The sequence below is a fragment of the Mytilus californianus genome, unplaced genomic scaffold (genome assembly GCF_021869535.1).
Source record: "Mytilus californianus isolate M0D057914Y unplaced genomic scaffold, xbMytCali1.0.p SCAF_24, whole genome shotgun sequence".
NCBI classification, from domain to species: Eukaryota; Metazoa; Mollusca; class Bivalvia; order Mytilida; family Mytilidae; genus Mytilus; species Mytilus californianus.
The window spans coordinates 3,010,657-3,031,119 of NW_026262673.1; the positions used below are offsets into that span (position 1 = coordinate 3,010,657).

At 33.7% G+C, this 20,463-nt stretch overlaps 1 protein-coding gene across 1 annotated transcript; it reads left to right on the forward strand.

Moving 5' to 3' along the window:
- Positions 1-5,532: 5,532 nt before the first annotated feature.
- On the forward strand, positions 5,533-8,283 carry LOC127732385 (SLIT and NTRK-like protein 4). Its single transcript, XM_052241417.1, has 3 exons — positions 5,533-6,521; positions 7,269-7,334; positions 7,855-8,283. The coding sequence occupies exons 1-3, from the start codon at positions 5,645-5,647 to the stop codon at positions 8,109-8,111; spliced, it is 1,200 nt and encodes a 399-aa protein (XP_052097377.1). The 5' UTR covers positions 5,533-5,644; the 3' UTR covers positions 8,112-8,283.
- The last annotated feature ends 12,180 nt before the right edge of the window (positions 8,284-20,463 follow it).

Below are 20,463 nucleotides of genomic sequence, written 5' to 3' on the forward strand. Positions count from 1 at the left end.
CCCGACATGAAAAAATGTAAAACAATTCTAACATGAAAACTAACGGCATAATTTATAACAATACAATTTATGAAGAACATTTGACAGGCATGAACCAACGACAACCACTGAATTACAGGCTCTGACTCCTGACTTGGGACGTGAACAAAAGAGTGTACTATCTTTAAAAACGGCAAATTTTGAAATTCCTTCACATTTATTCAATGAAGTAACACCTTACGATGGTTAAATTTTAGACAAGTATAATTTTTTAACTCATATCATGCTGATACTGAATACGATGCTTCAAACAAAGATCTATATTTTCCTTATACTTCATGTGTTATATATATTGAGTGTAAAATGCCAAGTTGGAGAAAAAAATAAAAGAAGGATGTAATAAAAGATCTTTTCTAAATATGTGTAAATATTACATTGATATACACATATAAATTAACACATACGGTATTATTTTGGAATAAGTTTTCGTGAGTTATATTTCCCCGTATAGTTATATAAATTCGGAAGGGCCCTGTTATTATTTATTCTGTAAATATATATATATATAATGATAGTTACAAATAGTATAAATATACCATCGACCAGTAGTAATCAAAGAAATTAAGCAGTTATTAACGAAAATATTAGAACCGAACCTAAAAACCAAGAAACAGAAAAAAACAAACATGTAAATATATAGCTAGTAGCGCAACCCATCCACATTTTTGGCGGTAACTAGAAATCATGCAGGTAAAAAGGTGTGCTCGATTTGGATTTATCATTCGTCAAGCGTCAATGTGATATGATAATAAATTTGACATATGAAATAATATGATATGAATACATGTATAACATAGAAAATAATAACCATAATAAACACAAGAAATATTTCATGTGATGACACTAGCGTCGGTGCAACCATCGTCTACAAAGAAAAGGGAACAAGACGATTACAATGCAGTGGCGGATCCAGAAATTTTCATAAGTGGGGGCCCACTGACTGCCTAAGAAGGGGCCCGCTCCGTTCATGCTTCAGTGATTCCTTATATAATCAACCAATTTTTTCCACAAAAGGGGGGCGGGCCCCCTGCCCCCCCCCCCCCCCCCCCCCCTTTGTTCCGCCTCTGCAATGTTTCACTGGGGGAGGATATTTCCGGAGAAAGATACATTTTACAGTATATATAGCAAAACATTTCACAGCATTGATATATTTTTGGCATCTTTAAACATTTCTATTAAAGTAAAGGATGTAAATTGTGCATGCTTGTGCTTGTGTGCATGTGTAAACACCATTAATCTTAAATGGGTCTTTGTTAAGAAATCAAGGCTTAAAATTAATTGCATCATAGTTAAACCAATAAAATGTTGGCCTTTTTTAGGTGTGACGATATTTATTTTAGGACACATGCATCCTTTAAATCTGAATACTAGTAGACAATGGAAACGGGGAATGTGTCAAAAAGATACAACCCGACCAAAAGGCAGAAAACACCACAATGCAACCAATGGGTCTCCAACGCAGCTGGCCCCTAAACCAATAATGTAAAAAATCTTATTTTGACAGTTCAGATTAATTTTAATATAAGCGTGCTATGAAAATACATGTACAGGTGCATGTACATAGAAAACACAATTAAAACAAAAGAAACGTGTATTGTATAGGTTATAAGGGAGCTATCATTTGATTTTTATTGGCCGGGGGGGGGGGGAGGGGGAGTGAAATTTGAAAAAAAGCAGGACAGGAGTTTTGAGTTAAAAAAAAAAGGCAGGATGAGCAACTTGGTAAAAAAAAGAAGGCAGGATGACAATTTATGTAAAAAAAAGTCAGGATAAACTAATACAAAAAAGGCAGGACCAAACAGAGTGAAAAAATAAAAAAGGCAGAACAGAGATTACAACTAAAAAAAAATACAGGACAAGATTTTTCATCCTAGCACCCAACCCCACCACCACCACCACCACCACCAACACCACAAAAATCACAAATGGTAGCTCCCTAATTATATACTGCGTTTGGAGAGTCATTTACAAACTTTTATAAATTATTAAATATTATATCAATTTGAGCACATTAAATCTAATAACACAACACTGTTAAACTCAGATTATATTGTAAAACTTGCTCATCGTTTGACTTAAAAGCTTTATTATGCTTTGATATTCCAAAATATGAGCGATCACTTCTCACAAAAATAAGAATAAGTGCACAATCACTTGCTATTTAAACGGGGTTATCCAGTTTACCAAAAACTTTAGCAACTGAAAGTTTCTGCAAATTTTGCGGAGATAAAGCAGAATATGGTGTGCACTTCCTTTTATAATGTCCCCTATATAAAAAACCTTTGAGAGAATTTAAGTTTTCAAAAATTGGTTAAAGATGAGGTTATGAAATCAGTAACATTTAAGGAATGACTGTAATGTTTTCTGTCTATGAAGAAATAACATCAAAAATGTGACACACCCAATAACCAGCGTAGCGGGTTATTTTAAAGTGTGCACCACATTTTTCATGTTATTTCGAATAGACAGAAAAAATATTAGTCATAACTTATAATTTAATTCTAATTTCCATTTTAAGCCGCAGTAAATCACGTTGATGACATCGCGGTCATCACGGTCACATGACAAAATTATGTCTATGAGCTGATAGACAAACATTGGCAGCCACTCAGGAGACGCGTTTCATCCAAATTTAAATTATATTTAATTAATCAAAATAAGTTGGCTGATGCCAACCAAATTTGTAAAAATATGAGATAAGCCTTTGAATATAAAAAAAGGAGATGTGGTATGATTGCCAATGAGACAACTATCCACCAAGGTTCAAATGAAGTGGATGTAAACAATTACAGGCAATCGAACGGCCTTCAACAATGAGAAAAACCCAATTTGAAGTTAAAAACTATGCTTAGTGTCAGTTAGGCTAGCATAAGTAATGGAAGTACCGTACAAGAAAATAGACTTGTAGTTATATTTACAGCATATAGTTAATTTTTTCTTATTATGCATTATGTTTTATTTACATTTTTTGACACATGTATGTTGTACACTTGGATTACGCAATGTCATATTTTATATATATACATGTGCTTTATCCAATAAAATATTTGATTTGATTTAAGATAACCAACCGAAAATATGTAAAACTGACATGAAATTTTGTAAAGTATAGTGCTGTTTTGCAAAAACTGAACGTTTTCTTCCAACCACTGCAAAGTGCTTGACGTTAGCTAATTGAAAAGCGCGAAACTTGCTAAGAACGTGACGTGAACACCATTATGACGTTATGTAATGTCAAATAAATAACGTTATTTTTTGAAAAAATAAACATCTTGATTTTATATCTTAGTAATTATTCAATTATTTAAGTTAACATGTTGTGATTCAAGGCTGAATAACAATTTACTGTTTGTGGCATTTTTTACTGAAATTGTCCCGTTTCTGGACAATGTTTTGAAATTTCGATACGCACTAAGAGGGTTAATGTGTAATAGTTCAAACGAGACAACCAACGGTATGATTTATAACAATGCAATTAAAATAAGAAAAAAAAAGTTACAGACAGCAACCACCAACAACCAATGAATTACTGAACCCCGTGTCTCACCTTAATTTGTTAATGTCAAGGTATCAGTCACACAATTATCAATCGAAGACCATATATAAAAAATAAGGAGATTTGGCATGATTGCCAATGAGACAACTACCCACCAAAGTTCAAAAGAAGTGGATGTAAGTAATTATAGGCAACCGTATGATCTTCAACAATGAGAAAACCCAATACCGCATAGTCGTCTATAAAGTCCCCGACATAAAAAATATGAAACATTTCAATTGTGAAAACTAATGGACAAATATGACAGACATAAACCAATGACAACCATTGAACTACAGGCTTCTGACTTGGAAAAGGCACACAAAGAATGTGGCGGGGTTAGACATGTTTAAAAGGCGCCAATCCTCCCCTAACCTGGGACAGTGTTGTAGCAATACACAATAAGAACAAACTATGAACTCAGTTGAAAAGGGCTCAAATTTCCCGATCTACACAAAGTAGAAAGACATCTTAAAGAACAGACCGGACGTGACAGGGAATGTATGAATTCCTCACAACAAAAAAAGACACAAAGTACAGATCTGAGAGTACTCGCCGTCACTGACAGCTAGTTCAAGGTCAATAACAACTAATAAAAAAAACATGTGTATAAGCCTTAAACGACTTAAATATCACCCAGTACACATTCAACATCCAATAGATTTAGTGTAAACACGTAATTAACAGTCAGGAAAAAGACATGATCTTGTGCAATGACAAGATATAGGTATCGACAATCAAGATAACTAAAGGCTCTAAAGAGCTTGTGTCGCTAACCTAGGTATATGTGCATCTTCAACATTGGGGACTCGAATATAATTTCAAAAATCTCTTGTTTATGTTGATCTTGTATTGCTGATCATTGTTTCTGTTTACAGTTTATCTCTAGCTTTTAAGTTTTTGGCCAAAGCACAAAAAGGGAAACAAATTGCAATTTAAAAGCAATCATTTATATCAAGAGTCTAACAATTTCTGCATAATTTGATTTATTTGCAGATCTTGTCTCCAATAAGGAGTGAGTTAACGATTTGTTTTTCTATAAAATTTTACATAATTTGTAGATCTTGTCTTGGTGATCATTTTTTGCTAATTTAAGTTTCTGTCTATCTATTACAGTTTTTCAGATATTAGGCAAAAATGAAAAACAAAATGGTAAAAATCGTCAATAAACGGCAATTTACCCAATAAGAGGGAGTCAGACGTTTTAGTTTTCGTAACTGATTATTTCTAATCAAAATGTATTGCAATGTCTATTCAAAATGACCATTGATGTGATAAAATGCTGGCGATGTTTTTAAAACATTTTTTAAAACAATACTGTTTTACCGAAGGCTAGTCACGATTATTTTTCTAGATAAAATTCTGCAATGTACAAAAATGTAAAAAACATTTGTAGTATTATCAGTAACTATAAGTCAGAGTACTATTTTATTAGTTGTCCTCCAGGAATAACAACGGGATCTGAACCCGGATCCCATTTATCACTGTAGTAATAACGCTTGTAATTTCACGTGTCCCGTCGGACTTCGTTTCCCGTTTTCACGCACAATAATTTGACTTTCACGAGTCACGCTTACAAGAAATTGGTCAAACCCGCGTCACGCGCTTAAACCCCAATGAGACCCACTAACAAGTGTAAATATCTTTAACTCAATCATATTTTTGTATGTTTCTTATTAATACCTTTAAGTTAACACTTTATTATTTTATCTTACTTATATATAATCCTATTACTTTTTGTTAAACTGTATTTTCTAACTTCGAATGTAGGACATCTTTAGTCCCTAAATGATTTAATATTTATTTTCGTAAGATCTTATACCTTATTAAGTTCTAATCCATATTTTGCAATATACTAATATTTGAACATGTAATACATATTAGTCACGGTTGGTAACATTTATAACGATCAAAAGATTAAATCGAAAAATTGGAAATTAAAAGTTCACCATAATTTTTTGCCCCAGCGGAAATAAGAAATGTGATTGTTTTCGTTAAAATGTAGACCATCATAGTCTGATTCCTGCTGCAGATTTTATTTACATGATTACGTTTGAACTTTAAAACAAGATGAGAATTGTAGAAGTGATTGTGTACTTCTGTACAACGTACACTGGATTTGTGTATTGTGTACAGCCTACCGGATGTACATACGACGGTACAGATTCATCAACAGGTATCTATACGTGTACATTCGGAGGTTACACAGCACCACTTACTTTTACCGGGTTCACTGATCCGTATCCACAGCGTCTTATCATCAATGCTGTAAGCGGCACTTTACCAACAAACACTTTCTCAGGCTTTTCATCGTTTGTCGCTAATTTGATTGATCTTGATTATGCGGCAAGCTTAAAGATTATTTGTAGTTCTGGAGGAACACTTACGATTTCACAAGCTTTATTTTCGAGCATGAGTTATCTACAAGAACTGAAAATAAGTAACTGTGACATTCAGTCGCTTCCTTCGAGTGTTTTCTCAAACTTAGTAACACTCAATTCTCTCTGGATTGAAGGAGGTTCAGTTAACACACTAGCATCTAATATTCTTACCGGTTTATCTATAGAAAAACTTGATGTTCCCGTCCCGACCGCCGAATTTGTAATAAAAAACACTGTGGTTTCCGGTAATCAAATCCCGGTTGGTATGCTTGATGGACTGACTGATGTCAAATCAATTAGATTCGACAACATCGGACTGACTTCTGTTGATGATGCACTTTTTAGTCTGAATACAGCTTTGACGTCTTTGTCACTAGCTAACAATGTTGGGATAACAAAGATAGAAATTGCTATGATTAGCGCCCTGGAGGGGTTGTCTTCTCTTGATCTAGATGGTCTCCCGTTTGATTGCACGTGCGATAACTTATGGATCCTCACTCATGCGACAACGAATGGTATAGCACTACCATCAGGAATCATTTGCAGCACACCTGCTGAATATCAGAGTACGTATATGTTATAACGGCTAGTGTATATATATATAATATGTCTAAACAAGTATATCTCTGCTAAAAAAAATAAAAAAAATAACAGTTTATTATCTATTTAAAGATCGATATCCTTTCAAACATTTTATAAAATCGTTTTTTGTTTATTTTCATAAGCATTCATTTGAAGGACATACAAGGAAAACGGTATTAATCAAAATAGTAAAAAGATAATGATTTAAGATATTAACCTAATTAACTATAAATATAATTACATTTGAAGACTTTGTGTATACAGTGTAAATAAGAATTTTGCTTTGCTAAGTAGTACTAGGATATTACCGGTTGTTCGCTTGCTCCTCATAAAGAGAACTTAACAGTTCAAATTTAATAGATAAACAAGTGATATGGGGGTATCCATCCATGACACAAAACCAGGACATGCTCAGCTAAAAACACACACAAAGCAAAGAAACAGCGCTTTTATTGTTGTTCTTCATCTCAAAGTCACAGTGAAGCCTTCAACAAGGAGCAACAAAAACCTTTCACCTCACTGCAAGGTCAAGACGGCCCCTAGCATTGGCTTTATTACATTTAATACTGGTTACATTGCTACAAAAGGGCGACACTAGCTCATTGTCGACAGAAATGGCTTATTTCGGAAATAAAAAAACAAAAATAAAAACAAAACTCTCATGTGTATGCTGAAAAATCGAATGCTACTGTACTATTCCTTTCTGATTGGCATGGTCATATTTTATTCAGACAAGAAAGCCTCCAAGTATTATGATGAGATGTGTAACACTGCAAACGCTTGTGGAGATTTACCAGGTGAGTAGGACGTTTTAATATCAAACTGGAATATACCAAAGGAACAATCCAAATTCATAAGGCGAAGAAAAACGACGACAAGACCTTCAAAATTATACATAACTCTACATGAAAACTTAACATAGACAACTAGAACACCAACATAAAACCTGGGATGATCTCTGGTCTACTAAACCATGAATTTAAAATATCATATTGTGGACCTCACTAGTATGCTTATATTATCGATATTTTTCTAGTGTGTAAGTGTGTATGGATTACTTCCGTTTAATTAAATAACCTCTTTATATTAAATCATAATTTTTAAACCATCTTCTGTATTCCGAAAATTTGCATTTGATCGCGTTGGACATATTGTGTCATAAATTTGTTGAAATTTTTGTTTGCAATTAAAAAGTAAATTAACTTCCTGAAATTTGTCTTCTACTGACAATAGACTAATTCAAGGAATACAAAGTGGCATAAAACCTCATAATGCATTATTAAAATGAAATAATACCACAAATCAAATATATTGCAGGTATAACCTTGGGTCCTACGATATGCATGACTGTTTTCGAGATTGTCAGTTACTGTATCCTAGCTGTAACCATGGTGATAGCTATAGTAGCACTTGTTATCATATGTTACGTCAGAAGGAAACTGGTGATTGCCAAGGAAAATCTGGAGAAAAAGAGAAATAGTTCGTGGGCACGTGTTCAGAATGCGCTGAAGAAGGGCGGAGCATCTGGCCAGAAACCACCATTGAGATCGTCTCAAGTAGATGGATGGGTGTAACGAAGACTGAGTACCGATAGATATCTTTGTTTGCTGCCTGAACTATGCAGCCTTTCCTAAATTGTTTGACAAACATATACACTGCATATAATTGTTAAAACGGAAAGATACTTGAAATATGTAACTTAAACAAATTTTAATATATATTCATGGAATATGTTTGAATATAATAAAATCATTATACATTCATATAACTGAATTAAGAAGTCATATGATTATCCATTGTTGTACATGTTTGTTTGGTTTAGCTCCCACAAACAAGTTTGATATGCAACACAAACAAATCAGATATCAAACACAAGCTCGTCTGATATCCAACACAAACACATCTGATATATAACACAAACTCGTCTCTGATATCCAATACAAACACATGTGATATCCAACACAAACACGTCTGATATGAAACACAAACACGTCAATATCAAAAGCAAACACTTTTTATATCAAACAAAAACACGTCTGATATCCAACACAAACTCGTCTGATATCAAACACAAACACGTCTGATATCCAACATAAACTCGTCTCTGATATCCTATACAAACATGTCTGATATCCAACACAAACTCGTTTTTGATATCCAATACAAACACGTGTGACATCAAACAAAAACACGTCTGATATCCAACACAAACTCGTCTGATATCCAACACAAATACGTCTGATGTCCAACATAAACACTTCTGAAATCTAACGATAACAAGTCTAATATCAACAAACACAAGTCTAATATCCAACACAAAACCATAAATATCCAACATAAACACGTCTGCTATCAAACATAAACAAGTCTGATAAACAATGCAAATATGACTGATAATCAACGCAAACACGTCTGATATCCAACATTAACACGTCTGAAAAACATCACAAACACCTCTGGTATCCAACCAGAACAAGTCTGATATCCAAAAACAAAAAACACAAGCACGTGTGATATCCAACACAAACATGTCTGACAAACAAAACAATAAAATATGACATTCAGCAAAAATTACAAACACGTCTGATATCCAACACTAACTCGTCTTATATTTTACACAAACACATGATTTCCAACACAAACACATCTGATATCTGGCACACACATATCTGATATCCAACATATGCACCTTTGATAACCAACATAAACACATATGATATTCAACATACACACACATTTAATATCCAACACGAACACCTCTGATATTCAGCACAAAGAAATATAATATCAAACTCAAACACATCTGATATTCAACACAAACACATATTATATCCAACATATGCACTTCTGATATCCTATAAAAACACATAATAACCAACACAAGCACATTTTATACCCAACACAAACACGTCTAATAGCCAACACAAAACATCTTTGATATACGATCCTGGTAAATATTAACTCCGGAATATATTACAGTAAGCAGATTTTACTTTTCGGAATAATTTTTTTATTGCTGGTATCTACTCTTATTGTGACTTTTACTGTTGCGGTAAACAGTGAGTATTTACGACACATAAAAAGATTCAGTTTAAAATCATTCTTGTTGATGATAAGTGCATAAATTACAGGGGTGGTTGGAGGTGAAAAAGTAAAATAATACTCTGATTAACAACCGTATTTTGAAAATAAGACAAAACATCTGTAACCCGTTAAATATACGTCAGGGCCAAATTATCAATTTTATTGAACATAGAAATATATCAGATTTATTCATCTACAATTATTAAATGCATTAAAAGTCAACGTTCGTTTAGATCTATAAAGAGGTTAAACTCCTAACTATCCTACTGTCTGTCGATAGATTTATTTTTGGCATTGCACTAGTCATGTCTTCTTTGACTGTCCATGACGTTAAAATACTAAATCCCTGGGATGTGTTTTAGTTGATTTTAGTGTCTGATGCATGATTTTTTATTATTAATTGTTTTGGCTTTTAACTAGCTGTCAGTAACTGCTAGTACTCTCAAATCGTACTTTCTTGTTTATCTGACCTGTTGATACTAATTGTATTGCTTTTTTGTTATTTAATAGTATTCAGGGTTTTATCTGGTCTATATACCAGCTTTGATAAGTGTTTGGTATAACTATAAATTTTCACTTCGTACTATGAACATCAAAATTATTTATTTTGTAAAAATATTTCCTTTCTCCATTGGTACTACACACGTATACCTAACAACAAAATTATTTTCATTTACCTGTGTTTTAAGTTATTGCAAATGGATGATATTTGTGTTCGAGCATATTGTTTTTCTTTAATTGTTTAACATTTCTTACCGATATACATGTTACTTTTATTATTCTTCCCTTAGTTTATTTATTTTGTATTTACATTGTGTCATAGGTCAAATTTATTTGTTCAGTGTATGTTCAATGGTGTTAATATGTCCTTTGATTGAGTTAAGCTATTTCAGTTGATATTTTATAGTGTGTCTTTCTATGTTGTGATGTTACACTATTGTTTCAGAAAAAGGGTGAAGGTTTGGTACCATTAAAACGTTTAAACCCGCTGCACTTGTTTGCACCTGTCCTAAGTCAGGAATCTGATGTTCAGTAGTTGTCGTTTGTTGATGTGGTTCATAAGTGTTTCTCGTTTCTCGTTTTTTATATAGATTAGACCGTTGGTTTTCCCGTTTGAATGGTTTTACACTAGTAATTTTTTGGGGCCCTTTATAGCTTACTGTTCGGTGTGAGCCAAGGCTCCGTGTTGAAGACCGTACTGTGACCCATAATGGTTTACTTTTATAAATTTTGACTTGGATGGAGAGTTGTCTCATTGGCACTCATACCACATCTTCTTATATCTATTAAGTATTAAATCAACAACAAAAAAACCCTGCAACTAGAGATATTTTTCACTTTAATCTTCTAGATCAGTCCTAACTGTAAACATAAGATTTATAAATCAGAATTTACTGCATATACATGTAGTGTATTTATGACACTAACAGTCTTCTTGTTACACAGACAAGTCTTGTCCAATCATAACCTTTAGATAAAGATGATGTCCTCGTCAAACAAGATAACAATAAACTTATGATGAATACCCTTATCAAAAGTTTTCGTCACGTTGGCAAATATTTTAAGAAGGTTAAAATTCAAGTTGAAGTAACTGATATAACAGTATCTTTAACTTTAAATGGTTAAATCAGGATGTTTGTAAGTTTTAAAGTCTAGTATATCTTATTGTATAATGTAATGATTTTATCTTCTTGATATGGCTATTTGATTGTGATTGTTTATTTTAACTTTTTAATTCAGGTAAGATTGAACATGTTAATAATTCTATTCATATTATATACAATAACTATTTTCACACCTTTTAACGCTGCGGACGCTATCATAAGTTGGTTGACCGTTATGGGATATCTGTATCACAAATAACCACTGATATTTTCAGATTGTCGTAGTTGTTTCTCCATTTTGACATCATTTTTGTACTTAACATGAGCGTCACGGCAGGTGTTACATGTGGAATAAGATGCTTAGTTCAATCCCGTTTTTATTGGTATTGTGTTGCTCCTATTCAAAAGATGTTGAACTAGCTTTCCGTTACTCTCATATTGGTATATTATGTCTGTAGTTGTATGCTACACGTAGTTGTTATTTTGTGCTTCTTCTTAACTATAAATAGCAAAAATGATATGCTTAGCAAGAATAGAACATCAAATAAGCAAACATGGGCAAAATTGGTCAGTCTAAATTTTATAAGAGTTCTCAATGTTGTTGTTCTTAAATGAAGATTTTTACCAATGATTTTTGCGTATTATACGGAAACTATAATAGACAGACAGAAAATGTTTGTGTCCTGTGCAAACACTACTGAAAATAACTGTAATTAGTAATAGAGACTCTAAAGAGCATGTGTCGCTCACCTACCCTTATACTGAAAAAATCAGCCTCCTGCAAATATTTGCTGCAAGTCTGCAGCAAACACAGAGTCTGTATTTGCAGCGTGTTTGCTGCACATGTGCTAAAGGTCTGCTGCAAGCATTACAGTTATGTAAGGGTAGGTCTATGTACATCTTCAGCAGTAGACAAAAATAGATTTCATGACTAAAATCTCTTTCTGCTGATCTTATATAGATATAAGAAAATGTGGTATGATTGCCAATGAGACAGCTCTCCATCCAAGTCACAATTTGTTAAAAGTAAACCATTATAGGTCAAAGTACGGCCTTCAACACGGAGCCTTGGCTCACACCGAACAGCAAACTGTAAAGGGCCCCAAAATGACTAGTGTAAAACAATTCAAACAGAAAAACCAAAGGTCTAATCTATATAAACAACGAGAAACGAGAATCACTTATGAACCACATCAACAAACGACAACCACTGAACAACAGGTGAAGACAGGTGCAATTGTATTGCTGATAATTTTTTTCTGTTTTCTCTCTATCTTCTTTAGTGTTTGCCCAAAACACAAAAGAGGGTACACAAAATCGTCTTGTTAGGGCAACCACACATATAAAGAGTCTACTAACTATTGTCTTGCTGATCATTTTTGTTTTTTTAAAGTTGCTATCGATCATTTAGAGTTTTCAAGATAATAAGCAAAAGCGCCAAAATTTGTTGAAAAATTGTCATTAATCGTCAAACGATTTTGACCATATTGATTTATTGTACAGTAGATCTTTTCTTGATGATCATTTTTGCTACATAAAGTTAGTGTCTATCTATTATAGTTTTAAGGATACACATAACGGACAAAAACTTTTTAAAATGGTAAAAATCGTCATTAAAGAGAATAACTCCAATAACGAGTCGACTGAAGAATTCGGTCGTTAGACTTTTTTGTAGACCTTGTCTCGCTGATCATTGTGGCTTTTTAAAGTTTCTATCTATCTTTTCTTTAGTTTTTAAGATATTTAGCAAAAACGCAAAAAGTGGTAAATATCGTCATTTAAGGGCAATAACTCTTATAAGGAGATTTCAGTTTCTTTTATATATTATGGTTTTCAAGATAATAGACAAAAATAAAACATAATGGTAAAATTTGTCATTTAAGGGCAATAACTCCAATAAGAAGTCGTCTGACAGTTTTTATGTAGATTGAAAGACTGAACATTCTGAACATTTCTGAGAGCCAGATTTTCTCTATTCATAGCGGTTTTCACAATAATAGACAACACTTGCATTTTAACCCTATGTTCTATTTATAGTCATGACGCCATATTGTTTGGAAAGCGGGGTCATGGAACACATTTTTTAAACTAAGTACCCCAATGATGGTTGTGGCCAAGTTTGGTTAAATTTGGCCTATTAGATTCAGAGGAGCAGATTTTTGTGAAAGTTAACGGACGACGAACGACGGACGCCAAGTGATGAGAAAAACTCACTAGGCCCTTTATGCCATTTTCAGGAGCATTTAAGCAGAAAAAAAATGATAGGCAATAACATAAACGCTACCAATTTACTGCACCAGATGCGCATTTAGATGATAAATGTCTTATCAGTGATACGGGCGCCAAATTATTTAAAAATCCTAAACTTATTAAAAAACACAATTATTCAGAGAATAGTTTAAGGTCATTCCGCCAATATTTGTATCGGAAACTTTTCAATTCCGGTTTAAAATATTTCATGACTAGTTTTGTTTTTTAATTTTACTTTACACTTTACAAAAATATATGGTGTCTAATATATACTTTTGCTGGAAATACGGGAGATAAGCTGCTCCTTCTAATTTTACAATGCCATTGTTCGGTTTTAAATGATAGGGTCAACTTACTTTAAACGTTTTCCAAAAGCGTATGGTTATAGGTGTCTTTCGTGTTAATAGTAGTATAAATGGCTTCTTTCAGTTTACCCAAGGTCATTTCCAGGTTGACCTTTCAATGTCATATGTCTTTCAAACCCCATGTATTATGTATTAATTATCAAATTATAGCAATGTCAAAATCTTGATCGTCAAATAAACCTTTGATGTTAAGGTTAAAAGGCAAAGGCCTCAAATCAAAAAGCCATATGTTTCTACCGTGTATGACAAATAAGTTATACTACCATACGTCTTATCTAAAACTTCCAAACAACCCTATATCGCATTGGCAATTATACCACATATAAAAATTATGTGTATCAAGCAGAAAGGATTTTTAAAAGTGGTGTATTATCATTTTCACGAATTTGGAAACAAATTGGAATACACATATTTGAATTTCGATATATATTTTTTTCAGATATCACCATGGCCACTAATACAAATATTTGTGGCATATGTTCACTTCGACAGATTACGAAAATATCAAATCACTGGTGCCCGGAATGTGAGGAAGCCATTTGTGATGAGTGTAAAGAGCATCATGAATTACTGAAAGCCACCCGAACTCACGAACCCATACCAATTTCGAACTACAGGTCACTTCCGTCGTTTATAACTGATATACAACAATTCTGTATCTATCACTATGAAAAGTATCAACAATACTGTGTTGAACACGCGTTGCCAATCTGTTTCAAATGCATTAAAGATCATCATAAATGTACGGTCATTCCACTGGAAGAAGTCACTAATACTGTCAGGACCTCCGAGCAGTTTCGAGATTTAGAGATCAGGCTGGTAGACTTATTGCAAAACATTGATACAATAAAGAAGGACAGACAGATTAATTTGGTCAGTATTGAACAAACGAAGAAGCGTCATGTTGTAGAAATTCAGCAGATAAGAATTCAAATACACAAACATTTAGATTAACTTGAAAAACAAATTAATGAAGATCTCGAAGAGAAAGAATGCCAATGTAAGGCGAATATTGAGAAGAGTTTATCAGCGGTCAAAGAAGAGGAAACCATGATAAATCAATGTCAGGCCAATTTCCAAAGCATCAAACAATATGCATCCGATCTTCAAACATTTCTTGGAATAAGAGAAATTGAGACGAAGGTTTTTAAACATGAACAATATATGCAGTCGTTGATTGACATGAACAGTTTTGACCAACTCGAACTCACATGTAATGTAGATGCAGGGGTGCATAGTGCATGTATTTGGAATAGTTTGAAGAGTTTTGGATCAATTGAAATAGAAACGCGGGCTAGCAGCATCGATTTTGCCAGAACGAAAGACAAACAAGCACAGTTACAAATAAGACCGACGACAAAGACCATTAACACTGTGAAGTTGATTCTACAGAAGAAGTTTACAACAAGTGGATACACTATCAGAGGTTGCTGCAGGTCTATAAATGGCGATTCTTTCTTCACTGATCATTACAAAAAGAAAATGCTTATAGCTGTTACGTTCAGTGGTACTCCCAAATATTACATGTCTCTAATACCTAGTCATGGAAATGACATAACATTTATCGATGAGAAAACTGTCGCTATTACATCTGGAGATTCGTGGTAGGAGACTGGTATTGATATTATAGACATAGAGAGACAAAGTAAAATAGAGTTCATAAGTCTTCCCAATTGTCCATATGGAATAACACGTGATGGCGAGTCGCTGTTGGTCTGTGTTGCAGAACATGGTATATATAAAGTAAATACTATGAATTATGCTAAATCTCTTGTGATAAGGCGTCCATTAGAGATTTGTTCCTACGTATCTGTATTTACCGACAAAATATACTATACTCACCGTGAATGTGTTGTTTGTTGTGATCGCAATGGATCACGTGTTTGGACTTTTAGTAATTTTTCAATTTTAAAATATGTAAGTGGCATCTCTGCAGATAATGACGGAAACGTGTACGTTGTTGGAAAAGATTCGTGGAACATGGTCATCATATCAAACGACGGAAAACATCACAAGGAAATCCTGACCAAAGGGGATGGTCTCTGTGAACCAACTGCTATTTTCTTCGATAAACAGAACAGGAAACTTCTCGTGGCAAATTCAAACGACGTTGCTTTCCTTTACAATGTAATGTAAAAACAATTGAAAAATCAAAATGACGAACATGACATAAAAGATCTTATAGAATTTTATTTTATACTTTATTGAAAAGCACTTTACGCCTATTTGGTTACAGACAAACATAAACAAACAACTGTAAGTCATGATAAAAAAGCTGAGGGGCTATAAATTTCATTTCGAAAGAATTTTGTCTAATTGCACAATTAAAAGTAAGAAGATGTGGTATGATTGTCAAAACTATCAAACAGAGTTTAACTGAAGTGATTGAAAGCATCTATAGGTCACACTGTATGGCCTTCAGCAATGAGCTAAACTCATCTCGCATAGAAAGCTATAAAAAGAACCGACATGACATAATATAAATGGCACTAGCTATATAGGCTGACAAAAATGAAACGATTCAAACGAGAAAATTTAACGACATTATTCACTGTGTCGAACGACACATGGGGACTGTGTCTGATGTCATGCGGGACAGCAAACTGTGTCCTTCGAACAAGATAGGTCAGTACAAAAGGTTAAACATCTTATTATCTATTTCGTTTGAGTTAATAAAAGTTTTGCTCGGAATGTACAGTTAAAAAGGGTATTTGCAAGAACAAGTTTGCATACATTGTGTGTAGAGGAAGTAGTAGAACACTTTCGCAATGCATCATGGTTTCCTTCAAAAGTGCAACTTGCACACTATAACAGTATTAGGCTCATGTCAGGTCATGTTGTGTTCAATAGTTTGTGCCAACTATTTAACGACAACTAGCACATTCCAAGGAAAATTGTTTCAGTGTCACCTAATTTTACACTTTTATCAAAAAATTATTAATTCTATTGCTAAAACAATTTACGAAAAACGAATATGAAAGACAGTACACAACGGCAGCCACTAAACAGACGAATCGGACCTGTACAGAAAGAATGTGGAGAGGTTTAAATGCTCGTTTGGGCTCATTAGTGCCATTGTGTAACTCTTTTATAAATTTATGTTTGGTATCTCCTATAATGTAGAATGGACTAAACCATATATGTTGAGGTTGACATAGATTGGAAGATATTATGTATCCGTACATCAACATAAACTAGATCGTTGGTTTTCATGTTTGAATTGTTTTACACTAGTCATTTTGGGGCCATTTATAGTATGCTGTCCGGTGTGAGCCAAGGCTCCGTGTTGAAGACCGTACTTTGACCTATAATTGTTAACTTTTTTATAAATTGTGATTTGGATGGAGAATTTTCTCATTGGCACTCATACCACATCTTCTTATCTATATAGTTGCTAGAAATTGTTTTTTTTTTTAATCAAGGAAAAGGATTGATAAGCTCTTCTAATTGTTTTTTTTTACTATTTATTTTATACATTCTAACATTTCTTACCGATATAACATGTTACTCTTATTATTCTACCCTTAGTTTATTTATTTTGTATTTACATTGTGTCATAGGTCAAATTTATTTGTTCAGTATATGTTCAATGGTGTTAATATGTCCTTTGATTGAGTTAAGCTATTTCAGTTGATATTTTATAGTGTGACTTTCTATGTTGTTATGTTACACTATTGTTTCAGAAAAAGGGTGAAGGTTTGGTACCATTAAAACGTTTAAACCCGCTGCATTTGTTTGCACCTGTCCTAAGTCAGGAATCTGATGTTCAGTAGTTGTCGTTTGTTGATATGGTTCATAAGTGTTTCTCGTTTCTCGTTTTTTATATAGATTAGACCGTTGGTTTTCCCGTTTGAATGGTTTTACACTAGTAATTTTTTGGGGCCCTTTATAGCTTACTGTTCGGTGTGAGCCAAGGCTCCGTGTTAAAGACCGTACTGTGACCTATAATGGTTTACTTTTATAAATTTTGACTTGGATGGAGAGTTGTCTCATTGGCACTCATACCACATCTTCTTATATCTAAGAATAGATTAGTGATTATTAGGCCTGTGTTAGCCTCACCTTTTCGCAATTTTCTAACGATGTTATGTTAAAAAAGGCTCAATCAATGTGAAAGTTTCAACAGTGGCTAAAATGGTCTATCCGCAGGAATTTCAGAGGCAAAATTGAGTAAAATTAAGACTGATTTAAATTATCAATCATTTTAAAAAATAAAATGGTGTAAAATATTGAACTCTCCTGACTTTGGACAAGTGTTGTACCCTATCGTGATGCATCGAAAGCACTTCATCGTTATCAATCATGTCCGATTGATGAGTTGATGAAACAACGGGATAAATTTCTATCTTCTTATAATCCAAGTGTTAAAGGCAAATGTCTTGGTTTTGATGACATGAATTCACACACTGGTGTCCTCTGTTTAAAATATCACTGCATTTGGGTTGTTCAAGCTTTGGAGGGGACACCTGAACAGTAAAAAGTCAAATCACTGAACTCCGAGGAAAATTAAAAAAGGAAAGTCCCCAAGCAAATGGCAAAATCAAAAGTTCAAACACATCAAACGAATGGATAACAACTGTCATATTCCTGACTTGGTACAGGCATTTTCTATGTAGAAAATGGTGGATTGAACCTGGTTTGATAGCTAGCTAAACCTCTCACTTGTATGACAGTCGCATCAATTTCCATTATATTGACAACGATGCGTGAACAAAACAAACAGACACAATAGGTAAACATGTCAAAAATAGGGGTACAACAGTCAACATTGTGTTATCATCTCAATCACTATAAAAACAAACAAATGTAACGAAGAAGCACAAAAGGCATACATCAAATTTAACATCACACATGTCTGAGACATAGATCTTGGTTTGGTTGACACTCATGAGTGCATTGATGTCTTCTGGTCGTCTTTGCACTACATTGTGGTTGTTGAGGTTTCTGTCGATGATAGGTTTTTTTCTAGATTCCAATTGTCGACATCATCATCAGCATCAACAAATCGTTGGTAGATTTGTTCAACACCACATGTTAAACATTTGTTTACTCTATCGTTAAAACGTTCAAAATTATGTTTACGACAATATCTTAAATTAACACCATCGCTACTACTACTATCGCTGTTATGACTAAACATTTCAAAGTAAGGTTTAAAATCTAGGTCCATTCTTTAGTATTAAACGACATAAAACTGTTTTAATTTAAATCTGTATTTTCTATTTTCCTTAGGACTAGTCAGATCGATGGTAACAAATCCGTACGGTACAGGCCAACAGTGATTGCACAATGTCTTAAACTTCTCAAAGGTGAGATCTGAGCAATGATCACGATGATTGTATTGAAGATTTTTAGCGTCTTGTGGGAATAAGCAGATGGAATTACTATTTTCACGAATCGTTTGACGTAGACGTATAAAGTAATTTTGACATAGATAGAAACAAGCCATTTTGTTTTATCGACCTCTAATGTAGTAATTTTCACACTTGTTTTTTTACTCAACATCAAATTATCAAACACCATTAAGTTCTTACGATAGGGATCAAGTTTTCTATGGTCTGGTACAGTCTTTGGATGGTGTAAACTTCCCACTAACACCATACACCATTTCACCATTCACCATACACCATTACACCATGCACCCTGTGCCATTACACCATACACGTTACACCTTAGCACCATACACCTCACACATTACACCATAATGCAATTTAATTTCAAAGAAAGTGTGCTACTACAAAATTATTTATTTATTTTAAAAAACGAATTTTGATCACAGTATTGTAAGTTAATGTATAAAATTAAAAATCAGTTCTTATCAATATTTTGAATAGTTTTAAATGTCGTACACCATTCATTCACACCATTCCCGATCGCACGTTACACCATTACACCTTCTACCATTGCACCATATGCCATACACCATTACACCATACACGTTTTTTTGAGAAGTTTACACCATCCAAGGGCTGTACATCTTTTCTTTGTTCATAGAAATAGGCATCAATACAAGATCGTTGTTCAGGTGGAAGTAAACTTTCTACGGCATCAATTAAAGAGTAAGGACATTTTTCTTTACCGGATAAGAGATGACGTATATCCTTTTTTTAGAACCCTTTTCCCAATGCTTTTTGCAACAGTTGATAGATGGGTTGGTGAAGAGATTTTCCAAACACATACAAACAACGTAATCTAACCATTCATCTTTAAGGAGAAAGTTGTTGAGTAATGTCGTCTTACCACAGTCTGACTTTCCTATAATCAATCCTCTAATCAATCGCTGCGGAAGGAAAACGGGATTCCTTCTGTTCGTAGACGTTTCATTGTATGAGATATCTTCAATGTCCATTTATTTAAATAAAATGACACTCTATTGTTTGAAATGTAAGAGGACAACGGAAACGAAAAGTCTCTCCGAAAATACGACTAGCAACGGACGACGACGGAGAGGTGGAATCTGTGTTGTATGTGGATCTAAGAAATCTCAGTTTTTCCATAGTGGCAAGGGTCATTAACCATCTACCCGTAGAAATGCATCTTCCGTGACATCAGTTGTTACTTATACCAACATCTCTCTTTAAGGTATTGTTTTTCAATTTTCAACTTTGTTACAGGTATTGTTA

Excerpts from the sequence above, each read along its gene's own strand:
- LOC127732385 (XM_052241417.1), top strand. The coding sequence starts at position 5,645 with ATGAGAATTGTAGAAGTGATTGTGTACTTCTGTACAACGTACACTGGA. Across the intron at positions 6,522-7,268 it reads CACACCTGCTGAATATCAGA|ACAAGAAAGCCTCCAAGTAT; the intron begins GTACGTATATGT and ends TATTTTATTCAG. Across the intron at positions 7,335-7,854 it reads CGCTTGTGGAGATTTACCAG|GTATAACCTTGGGTCCTACG; the intron begins GTGAGTAGGACG and ends AATATATTGCAG.